Below are 12577 nucleotides of genomic sequence, written 5' to 3'. Positions count from 1 at the left end.
GGCAATTTTATCTGCTCCCTTTAATTGTGTGGCTGACTAGTTACTCATCATTGTAGTGCAAGATGATTAACAGAGTTACCTTGTTTCCTGTGTCTGAAAGATGCCTCTGTCTGAAAGATGCCTCAGCCTTAGACTAGTAGAGCATTTGTCTTTGGATGTGTGAACCACCACACAGGGTACCCACTTTCTGTTACTGCTGTAAAGGTGACTTGCTCGCTGTATTTCAGTGCCCGTGGGAAGTTTCAGCAAGTTAGGTACCCAGGGGAGCAGCAGAGTTATAGGAAAGCTGCGATTTCCAGGCAAAAGGTGGCTCCTTTATGCTGGGTTACTCTCCTGTCTCTGGGGCAGGCGGACATGCAGCTCTGTAGCCAGGTCTTCGCCATGGGATTTGGGAACGCTTGCAGCCCAAGTGAGAGGGGGCTGCCCTGGCCGTTTGGGTAAAAGGCTCTTGGAAACCTTCTAGGGGTGATACCTCTACCCAGGAATGCTGTTTTTTCATGGGTCTTTCAACCTGGATAAATTGCAGCAAAATATCTTAGCTTCATACAGCATGAGAAAAAGGATTAGTACAGACAACTTTGTTAAACTTGGCTGGCTGATGGTGTCTTCTGGCTCTGAAGTTGCGGAGTCAAAGAGGAGATGGTTTGTTTGTGGGAAAGACTTATTCATTTTCCAGTGTATACATCTGTATAAAAAGTTTAGGTGACTTTCTTTTGCTTTGTTCTTGTTTGCATGTTTTAAAGATCTTCAGTTGTGTGATACAACATTTCAATAACTGCTCTGTGATAACAGACTGTTTTAGTAGAAGGCTGTATTGCTATAATTCAGGGGATTGTGTAATTCTGAAAGCTTCGTGGGGGGGTAGAAACCTCTTAAATTGAAATGGACTACTCGTGTGTTTCTTAATCTCCTGAAGTTGAATATTAATTAGCATAATTTGAGCTTCTTCCCTCTTGACTGGTAGTTAGGGAAAAGTGTCTGTATGATGTATGAGACAACAGAAGGGCATATACTACCTATTAAAAATCTGAAACTGTAAAATGAGTATTCCTATAATAGGTATTGAAAATATCAAGGGTGGTTTTCCTGTTTAAGACTAAAATTGTCTTTAAACGATACTAACGTAGGATTTATTATTAAAAACCACACTTTTAAAATTAGGTGAACTGGATAGTGAAAGGAACAGCATAAATACATGCCATGTATGCATATGCATCCTGCTTTCAAGAGAGAAGCGTGTGCCATAGGAATGAAAGCTCGTTTGTATTTCATGCTTGCCAAGCTGCGCTGTGCAGGCTTGGGTCATGCTCTTCCATGGAGCGGGTCTGCCGCCAGCACTCTGCTCGCTCCATCACTGCCGCGGTGGGCTGGGCGGTGGGTGACGGGGCTGCGGGCACTGCAGCGGCACCGCGGTGGCGGGAGCTGCAGCCGGCCGGCCAGGGAAGGATGACATCACCTCCAGGAACATGTGATGCAGCCGGCTGGCGCGGAGGTTGCTGAGCTGTGTAGGGAGAGATTGGTGCAGATATTTATGGCATTTCATTTGAGTGTGGTAAATGCCTTTTAATTTTTTTTTTTTAAATGAAATCCTCACAATCGCAAATGTTTTGTCATGTAGAGGCTTTAAAAAGGGGGGGGAAGACCCACCCCAAGCCCTTAAGACCTGCTTATATTGCTGTTTTTTCGTTTTATTATTGCTCTGTTGGAGATAAAAATACGATACTTTCTTGCCGTATTCACCCTCTTTGCTCCTGAGCATTCTTTCCTCAGTTGTAATTCCCACAGTCTTTTCAGTTAAGCTTTAACACTGCAGAACTGGAATAAAAACAGGCTGTTTAGAGCAGCGGGAATATGATAATCCAAGGCAGTCAGCCTTAAGGATATGCAGATTCAGAACATGAGCCAAGCACTAACGTATCTGCTAGGGTGTTTACCTTGAGCAGCCCCTTAATAGTCAAGGAAATGTTAGCTAAATGTTTCTCGCTTCTTACATGCCACAGGCAATGTCAGATGATGTGCAGTAGCTGCACATTTTAGGTTCAAGTAGTTCAAGGGCTTAGAAATCTGAGCAAGCAAGTTGCGGTAACATCAGTGTCTTGGGTAATTTTGAGCTAAGATAGATGGCAAAGTACAGCACCAGTTTCTGCATGCTTTTTAGGTGAGGAGAAAGTGTTTTCTACCTCTAAATTTACTGTAAAGAAAAGGAATCGCCATGGTTGATATGAAAGCTGAGCATGCTAAATTGACATTAAGCTTATGGTGGGTAGCTCAAAGCACGTTAAAAAAAATTTAACTCTGGAAGTGTGCCTGTATGCCTTAGCAGTCAACTGAAGCCCGAATATTTCAAGTTGGAAAAAGGTATTTGCTATCTTTTTAAAACGAGTTATTTAAGCCCAAGGTTTTTCTTAAAGCCTTGTTTAAAGCTTTAGTCCATACTAAATGAAAACTTAGTAGGAACAAAACTGTAGGCAGTTTCAGTAAAAGCTTGATAACCCATAGCCAGTACTTTGGAGGAAGGAATAATGCAAGAGGTTCCTTTGGAGCTGTCTTAAACTCCTGAGAATCTAAGTGCAAATGTGAAAGAAATAGCTGTGTCCCTCCACTGGTTTGCTGGTCTGGAGTTGCTGTGTAATTGCAAAATATTGTCCATTGTGTAGAAACCCTCCATGCAGCATGGTTACCCAAGGAACCGATTTTCCTGGTTTAGCCTTTCTGAGAACACGTATCAAATTTTGGGTTTGTTTTTGGTTTATGATGTTCCTGGAAAAACAGGGAACTAGCCAATGGCTGGAAGAGGATCTGTTTAGTTTTGTTTGTAATCTGTGGGTGCTGAGACAATGTCCTGGTTGAACACTTCAGTTACAGTGAACTGGAGGGACCCACTGCTGACAGACATTTGTCTAAATGCATTTTTTTAAAAATCCCCAGTCATGGATAGTCCATAGTCTTCCACAGGCAATCCTGTGTGCTGCTTCATGGTTCTGTGCTTTTACAAAACTTCCTACCATCTAAAGTAAACCTCTCGCTGTAATTCTAGCCATCTTACTTTTGTCACCACTAGACTTCATGTGTTTTGAGGTCTGCTATGATGTCTCCCCTCGGTTCTTCAGACTAAACAGCGTCATTGGGTTTAGTCCTTCCTCATAGCTCATGACATGTGAACACCTGGCCATCTTTGTCCCTTGGGTGTTCTGTTTGGTGTGTCCTGGGTCTGTTTTGAAGGGTAGCGCCCATAACTAGATACTGTAGTGGCAGAGAAGTCTTGGTATTGCGGGCTGGAATAGAAAACCTGTCATGTAATTTACGTATATGATGCCCTTATTTACAAATCTTATGTTACTTAGTGACACCAGTATGATACCTGTAGGTTTTAGCTCTGAAGTGCATAGCTCTTGTTAAAGCTCAGAGCTTGAGACCAAAGGATATGAAACATTTGGATATTTTTGAGGAGGAAGAGGAATGATGGCCTCCCTGCTGGGCATCAATGACAGCTTCTGCTGCCATCTCTAGAGGGATTGTGGCCCTTTTGTACGGAGGAAGAACAATATGTTTTAGAAAAGACTGGCACATGTACACTAGACCTTGCACTTGTGATATTTCCCTGAAAGGATAAATAATTAAGAAGCTTATTTTACCTTCTAAATAGCTCAAACTGTTGCTTTTAAGGAACACAACTACTGGTTTGTAGCAGGCTATTTGGGCTGTGTTACTTAACAGCACTTCTGGACTTCCACAGTGATAGAGAACTAAGTGCTTCCCACTTACCCCCGAAGAGGTACTTTCTTCAGAAATGAGATTTTTAAAAAAGCACATGAATCCAAAGAGATAGGGAAGGATCATACAGACAGTTGAAGTGTGGGTACAAAACCACCCAATTTTTGTAAGATGAATAAGACTGGCCCAAAAGAGACCAATTCTGTATTGTACAGGTCAGTAGGGAATATAAGGTCATAAATAAAATGCTTCCTAAATCTCCTTTATTAAAGAAGGGAGGAGTTTAGAATCTGGCCACAGAAATGTAATGGAAGTATGGAGGAGGGACAAGCTGGTGATGTGCTGCTTTGCAACATTGACTGTAATCACTCACCTTGGGGTCCATTTCAACTCCATGGGTGTATAGAGTTAACATGACAAAATGTGCTCTCTCGTAAAATGCTGCTCCTGTCAGGCAGCAGCAAAGACACGGTTGAGAGCTTTATCTCCCAATTCTGCTTACAGAAGTGACATAAGGAAAGCTACATATAAATAGCGTTGGGGCTTTTTGGTGGGTCTTTTTGTGTGGTGTTTTTTGGGGGGTTGGGAATTTTTGGGGGTTTTTCGTTGAGTTTGGGGTTTTTTTTGACTGGTAATCGTTCAAAAGGTACCTACTCTTATTAGCTTGATATTGCTCCTCTCTGCTGGAGCAAAAAGTGAAAGCAGGATTTGGAATGCCTAAAAGCAACAGGATCCAACTGATATTTTTTATTTACTGATGAAAACAGCTAATTCCAGTGTCCTATTATCTACTGAGACTTGCTAACAGGCCATGCTATTTGTGTTAAGCTAGTCAAAGCGATGACTTGTTCATTAATATGTTTTAAAAGTTTATTTTGGTTTTTTTTTTTGTCACCTTTTACTGTAAGGTTATCTTAATTCCTGTAATCATAACATTCAGATTGTATTCCAAAGGTAATTGTTTTACAGTGCATTCATTAAATGTAGAAGCTGAGCTTGTCTGAATTTCTGACTAATTATCTTGTCTTTTCCTTTTTTCAGGGTTTCGCAAAAATGATGAAATGAAGGCTATGGAAGTATTGCCAATTTTAAAGGAAAAAGTTGCATACCTTTCAGGTACAGTTATTTTCTTCTGCTGTGGAATGCGTTAGTCACATGTAAAATCGTATTTTAAATACTTCAAATATCATTACAAGAGTTATGGAAAGCTAGGGTAGCACCTACTCCGGTTGGATATCCCAAACATAACATGAGCATTGTGAAAGGATCTGTAATAAATAAGTGTTTTGTTGAACGTGGAACATACTGCTTGTTGACATCCCGGTCGTGTCCTGTCCCCCCTGCATATCCAAGAGCATTGTTTAGAACAACCTAGAACAACCTGCTGTACCATAGTCATATTCCTTCTCTTATTTCTGGTTCTTCTGCTGGAGAGTTTTACAGAGATGGCTTTGTTAGTGGCCCATCTGAAGCACTGGAGAAATATCTCTGTTGCAGAGGTGAAATTTCAGTGCATATCTTTTGAAACACACTTAATATCTTCATGGTGAAATGAGTTAGTATCTAATTTTAGCTATCTCTAGGATATACCTTGAAGTTGGTTGGTTACTTAACGAGGAATAGCAGAGGATTTAAAAGTGGGGTTTAGATGAATGAATATCACAACGTATTCTATGACTTGATAAGTAACTTTACTTGATGGAATGATGGTTGAGGTGCTTATTCTTGTGAACTGCATTTTGGTGTGACTTTCTGCAGTAAGTACTTCCAAATCTGTTGGGATTAAACAACATCATTCTCTTTGCCATAATCTTAGTGTCAAATGATTTAAGAGGACAGTCTCATATTTGAAAGGGGTTTTTTTTTATAAATAATTTGTCAAGAACTCCAAAAATAAAGCTCTTGTCTGTAAATATTAAACCATACAAAATCATCCCTGAAATTACACTCTTTAGAGATTTGCTGTGCATGGATGCTGATGCTTGCAAGTACAGTGTGTAGTTCACAGTACTTCATCCTGTCCACTCTGCTGAGTTAAGTAGAGGTGTAAAGCAAAAAAGATGTTGTTTGGTTTTGTTTGGTTGGTTTTTTAAAAGGTCCTGGCAACTGTAATGAATGATAAAACAGACTGCCCAGAGCCAATTTCCCTGGTAGTGTGGGAACTCCCACTTCTGCTTATGAATTATAATGCTGATGAAGGCTTGCTTAAAACCTTATTTTCAGAGGGAAAGAAGAAGAGAAAAGGGAGTTAAACACAATATTTCAATCCCTCATTACTCTTTTTTGGACGTTGCTTTATGGCACTTAATGAAAATGCAGTCAGTTTCCATTCCAAAACCTCTGAATTTCCAGGTTGTGCAGAACTTAGTTTAGACCCCTTAGATGGATCTGAAGAATGATAGGTGTTCTCTAATGTTAATTTGTAAGCATATGGCATTCTTGAAAGGCATTAATTCAGTGGAAGTGAAGTGGGCCAAATGAAAGCTGAAGGTAAATTTAAGGGGAGATGATGGATTATGAACCAGAGCAGATGAGGTGCAGGCAGGAAGAAGTGGTTGCCAACTTGCCTGTGTGAAGGTAGCAACTTTGACAGAAGAATGGAGCAAACAGCTGTGGGCAGCAAGACTGTCTGGAACTGGTCTGCCAAAATCTGTAGTTTCACATTTCCATTGCAAGTGGAGCTCAGATCAAATGAGATACATTAGTAGTGCAAGTGATTTGAAAAAAACCCCAAACAACAACCCACAACAAAAGAAACAAACAAGCAAGCCCCTAACAAAACTACCACCACCACTAGGGCTTAACCATTGTGGAACTAGAACTGTCAAGCTTTATACTTGGGAACACAAAGGTAAGGAAGATTGTTGGATTATGGACTGAGAGAGGCTTTCAATGTACCTTGGTTTTTTGTTCAAAAGCACAACTTTTGCTCAAGTACTTGGTTTTAATATTTGTAAGTACAATAACTGGTTAAGGTCTACAGAAATAGGACAAATTGATTGGGGATATCTCTACTAAAACTCTATCTAAAGATAACTCTGAGTTATTTCTACTACAAACTCTAATAGTCCTATTAAGCCTAAGGCATCCACAAACAACACTATAAATTTTTTATTTTGTTCTCCCTCATTTATATTGGAGTTCTGGTAGAGTTGTTGCAACATGTTCATTGTTGATTGTCAAGTACCTTCTCAAGTAGAAATAAAGTATGCCAATCAACAGTGCAAAGACATGGTTCTTTTTTTGTAGAGCAGGAAAGTTACACAAATAACACAGTCTGAAAAAAAATTCATGGAGTGTTTGAGATCCTCAGTTCACTTCCCCAGTCTTTTCTCTGCCTTTCTCTGCTGAGACCTTTCTTCTCCAAGTTAAATGAGTAAGTATGGGCTGGATAGCAGTATATTCATCTTTGTGTTCTTAGAATACTAAAGACACTTATCTTTCCACAATGCTGACTTTCTTAAGCACTTCTTGAGACCAGCTTATTGTGAGGCAGAAATATAAGGTTGAGCCATCTTGTGGAGAGACCTGGACAGGCTGGAAGAGTGGGCCAGCAAGAACAGTATGAAGTTTAACAGAGACAAGTGCAGAGTCCTGCACCTGGGTTGGAATAACCAAATACCCCAGTACAGGCTAGGGTCTGTGTGGCTGAGGAGCAGCCTTGCTGAAAGGGACCTGGGGGTCCTGATGGATAAAAAGCTGAACATAAGTCAGCACGGTGCTGCTGCAGCAACAAAGGCAAATTGGATCCTGGGCTGCATCCACAGGGGCATTACTAGCAGTGAATATCCCAATCTACTCAGTGCTTTTCAGGCCGCACCTGGAGTACTGTGTCCAGTTCTGGTCCCCACAATTAAAGAAGAATGCAAGCAGACTGGAGAAGGGTCCACAGAAGGGCCACGAAGATGGTCAAAGGGCTGGAGAACCTGCCCTATGAGGAAAGACTGAAGGAGTTAGGTCTTTTCTCCCTGGAGAAGAGAAGGCTCAGGGAGTACCTTACCACGGTATTCCAGTACGTAAGGGGCAGCTACAAAGAGGATGGAGGTGCTCCCTTCGCAAGGAGCTACATGGAGAAGACAAGGGGCAACAACTGTTTCCACCATAGGTATTCTCCGAAGCCATTCTTGAGATGATGTTTTGATCCAATCAGAAATCTTGGTGTTTTAATCAAGTTAAAGCTCTTGATAACAGATACCTCCCACTGAGGTACCACTTTTACTCCAAGTGTACTACGTTGTGATTAAACTGTATATATGAGTTTCCCTTTTCTCTTCCAACAGGTACCTCTTTGATCTGTGTTAGCCTGAGTTAGGCTGTAATTCTATATTACTTTGTTTCAGTCTTTGCTTTTCATTTATTCCTTTCATTTGTTTTCAGGTGGATATATTTAACAGATTTACTCAACATAACTTCTTTTTCTTGGCACAGCCTGAGTACCTCATCACTTTGAAAAAACTATTTCAGTAGTTGCTTTTCCTCTGCCACAAATCGTAGTAGATCTGATGTGATTCACTTTTGTTTTCTCCTCCATCATCACAATCCAGTTTAGCCCCCTTTATTGAGCTGCTAATGATGTGTTTTTGTAACTGAAGAAAATGAGTGGATTTTTCATAATTTAGCATATCTGAAGGTGCATTTAGATGGAAGAGAATTCTTTCTACTTGTCTCTGTTATCTGTAGCACCAGCCAGTATAGTTGAAAAAAAAAAAATTGAAAAAAGGTGAATTTAGAACTAAATTTGTACAACAAACAATGTACAAATGAGGACTATGGTGCAGATAAGTCATCTGGACTTGTTAAAATGTGTGTGTTCCTTGCATATCTTAAAATATGTTAGTGTAGCTGTGATGCTCAAACTGTTAAAGAAAGGTAAAGGTAATGATTGGATGACAATTGGAGTGAGAAGGAGAGATGTAGTCTTTGAGAATTCAATTCTGAAACACATCGTGAAGCAGCTATTTTTTTGCTAGGGCAGGAGGCAAGGAAGTACAGCAGAACAAATACTTCCATGAAGTGTTGTGAAGTACATCTTGCTGTATGTGGGTCGATAACTGCAAAGTCTTAAAGCTCACCAAGCTAGCCTGAATACTGATTCTGGAATAAATACTGTATTGGAAATACTTGTTCTTCCTGAAACCAGTCTGACAGACTGGACTGCTTTATCTTGTATTGGTGAAAGTAACAAAAACAACTTGATGTGTAGAATGCAAATGCTTGGGTGCAGCTTCCCTGTGAATCCTGTGTTGTTTTTTGAAAACTGCGAACAGAGTGGTTCTCAAACAACAACAACAAAAAGGGGCGGTGGGCAGGGGAAGAGAAAAAGCTTCCTTGAACTGATTTTTCACCTAACTGGGAAATAATCTGTTTGAGTATTGGGTGTCTCACCACCTGAAATCGAAAAGCCTCCTAGAGATGTAACCATGAAATACAAATGGAGTCCTGGATGCCATTTTTTTGGTTAAGTTTAAACTGAAGTCTTTTGAAGTACAGATACTCTTGTATCTCTACACATACGTGCACGAGGAGAGCATTTTCTTACAAGGTGCAATTATCTTGGTTTCATATGAGGAAATATCACTTGATAACTTGTCCTGCTTTTGAAACGTGCCATAAAAGCCCACTGTTTAGCTTTACTTACATACTTTGAAACTAGGTAAAAAGGCATTTCCTGAAAAAACTGCAGTACTCAGCCTGTTGTTTTTTTGTGCCGTTTGGAGCCCATTGACAAGACCTCTGTTAGTGATGTGCACTAGACAGAAGCGATTCACGTTGGGTGACTCGCGTGAGTTGTTCCGCTACTCATATGACACATACTGGCATAAGCAGAGAGAATATCTCAGTAGGGTGGGGGTTTTGTATAAAAGGAAAGGTGTAAAAATGGAAGTCTCACCGATGAAAGTAGCAGCTTAATATGTTTTTGTTAAACCAAGACAAATAGGGGGTTGAGTTGGATAAAGACTATTGTGAGACAGGAAATTCCCACCTGATGCCTCATACATTGTTGCTTTTAACATTCCTGTTTGTGTATGACACAGAAGCATCAGGAACAAAGGAAATGAGAATTATTTATTAGAAAAGCCCTAAGAAAGCTTTCAGTATAGCTGGTGGAAAAAAACAAGTCTTAGGGACTTTTTTGCTTAATATTTACAATTTTGGTATCTGACTTAAGACCAGGTAGTGAAATTCTCTTCACCAAAAATCAAGACCGTAGTAATTTCTTCATTACTCATCTAGAACTGAACTTTGTGGGACAGATTTTTGTCTCCAATGTACAAAAATTTCAGGATACGATTTTTCAGAAATTTAAGCACCGTACGTTAAAAATGGGTTTTCTCTGTGGTGTATGTGGAGCTGGGAGCCAACCGAAGTGGCATCCAAAATGACATAAAGAATACGGGTTTCTTTCCTCTGCCATGGTGGAAAATCGCATGACACGGGAGTTGCTGTGTGGGAAAGGCCCAGAGGACTGATCTGAGGTGACTGTGCGTAACAAGGCATTTGTTTAAAATGCTTAGAGAGTGTTAAAGACAATTCAGTGTATGTTCTTCCCTCCTAGCTGCTGCTTTTTAAAGAAGAATTTCCACCCTGAGCAATCGAGCACTTTTTCTGGGGGGTTCGAATCAGTAGCGTTTACCAGTTGAAATGAAATTTTTAAGATCTGTAGCTGATGGCCTGCGGTGCACTGAGGGGAGCTTTAAAGGCTGCAGCAGACTTTCAGCGGAGTTTGGTAGCTTTGGAGCCCAGTGATCGCTCTGGAGCTGAGTGGAGGCCTGGGCTGTTGGACTCTGAGTCTTGTCATTTACCCTTTCTCTCTTGTGGCGTCTGTCTTGTTTTTATCCTGTCACTTGCTATGTAAAAATCCTCAAAGTTCTCTGCTTGGCAAGTGGGTCAGGATGGTCAAGACCAGACTTGCCTCTCTCCATTAGAATGGGACAACTCTGTTGTTTTTAATCTCACGTCCCACTTAAGAGGGTCATGGAAGATAAGAATATGAATTTCCTTTTAAGTTTAGGTTTCTGGCATTGCAGCTTGACAGAAATTCAAAGTTGCTTTTGCCTCTTCTGAGTTTCATTTGGTGCCTCACAGGGAACATGTCCAGCGCAGAGAGTCCCTGGAGGCTTAGTGTCTCTAGCAAGCACACACAGACTGTGTTGGGGAGGATAGTGACGAATTTTTGAGTGACTGGTTTTATTTATTTGCTTTTGGCCTTCCTTTCTAAGGGATTTTTTTTAAAACTTTGTTTAGTAACATAGATTTACAATGAGGAGCTGATTTACAATGAGAAATCATTCAGGACAGAGGATAGTGTTTTTCTGCGTTTCCATGGGACAGGAGAAAACAGTCCACACATCTGTGGTTGAGAACATATATGTGAAATTTAGCTTGTAAGAATGTGTCTGTCCTATTACCCAAGCGTTGATGAAGACAGCCTACTGCATTTAGTAATAGTAACTTTTTGTTTTTACTCACAAGGGGTTGGATATAAAATTGCATTTTAATGTTAACAACAGTAAGTCTGTGCAATTTAACAAATGAGATGAATACATTTAAGTGGAACCACTCAAAGTCAGGTTTTTTTGCCTTGCATATTAAGTGGATTCAGAATTTCCTGCATTGCTAACAAAATTAAAAATTATAAACTGACAATTCCAAATCTGCACATCAGAACAGGGTAAAAATGTAAATTAAATGCTTAAATAGTGTCCATCTACTCATCTAGTATATGCACTGGGTGTGAAATACTATACACCTAAGCTCTGTGCTAGTTAATGCTGAGTATCCTCTAAATACTTCCATACAAAGTCTATATTTAAGTTTAATCTGCACAATTGGTGATTCAAAAGTTAAATATATAACAAAGCACCATTGTTGGACATGTCACACTGCCAGTCAAATGTGACTGTAATGTGTAAGTGTAATGCTATGGTTGTTCTTTGTTTCACTTTTTTTGACAGATACTTCCTTATTGTAGGAATTATGACAATATGCTGATTGATACTCCCAAAATTCAACTTTAAGCTGGTCTCTAAATGACAGTGTTGGCATTTAACTTGAAATCACTTATTTTTTTAAGTGGATATTCATGAAACAGTGCAGGACTTAGGTTTTCCAAAACTATTCTGAAGACTAGGTTTGCAAACAAGAATGGTGTTATGCTGTGGGGTTTTTTTAACATGTTTAATTTTGCAGGTGGCAGAGATAAGCGTGGAGGTCCCATTCTAACGTTTCCAGCTCGTAGTAATCATGATAGAATACGGCAAGAAGACCTTAGAAGACTAATTTCATACCTAGCATGTATTCCTAGGTAAGTCATGGTCACTTGATAAGCTCTGAAGCTATAAAACAAAATAAATGGATTATGTTGCAGTACACCTGCAAACTAGAAGACTGAACGGGTTAAGAAAATGAGCAAATTCATACCAAGTTTTGTCACTTAATGTTTTCAAATTGCTTTTTGGAAGAGACCGAAATAATTACTCTGCCTTATAGAAGGAAGGCTGTTGGCAGAAAGGCTGGTGTGCTTTAGCTGGAAGTAGTTTGTGTCTTGGAAATGGCACTGCCATGCCATATTGCTGTCACTGTGTTGAACATTACGAATACAACTCAAAGGCTTTCAGTACATCACTAATTAGAAACATGCTGGTCATCACTCATAATATGCCTTGTGCAGACTGAGGTCAGCACAACACTCCTAACTGTTATTTGTATTGGATAAGTTATAGTGTCCTGATATAGCACAGGAATAACCAGGAGAGACACAAGTAAAATTGCTTGTAGAGGTCTCGGATAAACCTGTGGAGAGATCTGTGAAAGTACTGATATCATTGTGTTATCAACAATTTAAGCTATGAATTACAATGTG

At 39.9% G+C, this 12577-nt stretch overlaps 1 protein-coding gene across 7 annotated transcripts in view; it reads left to right on the top strand.

Annotated features, from left to right (window-relative positions):
* The window catches only part of TRIO (trio Rho guanine nucleotide exchange factor), a 259780-nt gene that overhangs the window by 71077 nt on the left and 176126 nt on the right, over positions 1–12577 (top strand). For all 7 annotated transcript variants that reach the window (XM_075494017.1, XM_075494016.1, XM_075494018.1 and 4 more), the window contains exons 2-3: positions 4756–4830; positions 11905–12019. In XM_075494017.1, coding sequence (XP_075350132.1) covers positions 4756–4830; positions 11905–12019 — 190 coding nt within the window. The remainder of the gene's footprint in view (positions 1–4755; positions 4831–11904; positions 12020–12577) is intronic.

Source organism: Mycteria americana, chromosome 2 (assembly GCF_035582795.1).
Source record: "Mycteria americana isolate JAX WOST 10 ecotype Jacksonville Zoo and Gardens chromosome 2, USCA_MyAme_1.0, whole genome shotgun sequence".
Classification (NCBI taxonomy): domain Eukaryota; kingdom Metazoa; phylum Chordata; class Aves; order Ciconiiformes; family Ciconiidae; genus Mycteria; species Mycteria americana.
The sequence above is the reverse complement of the archived record's forward strand: the minus strand, read 5'-3'. Positions and strand labels throughout refer to the sequence as shown.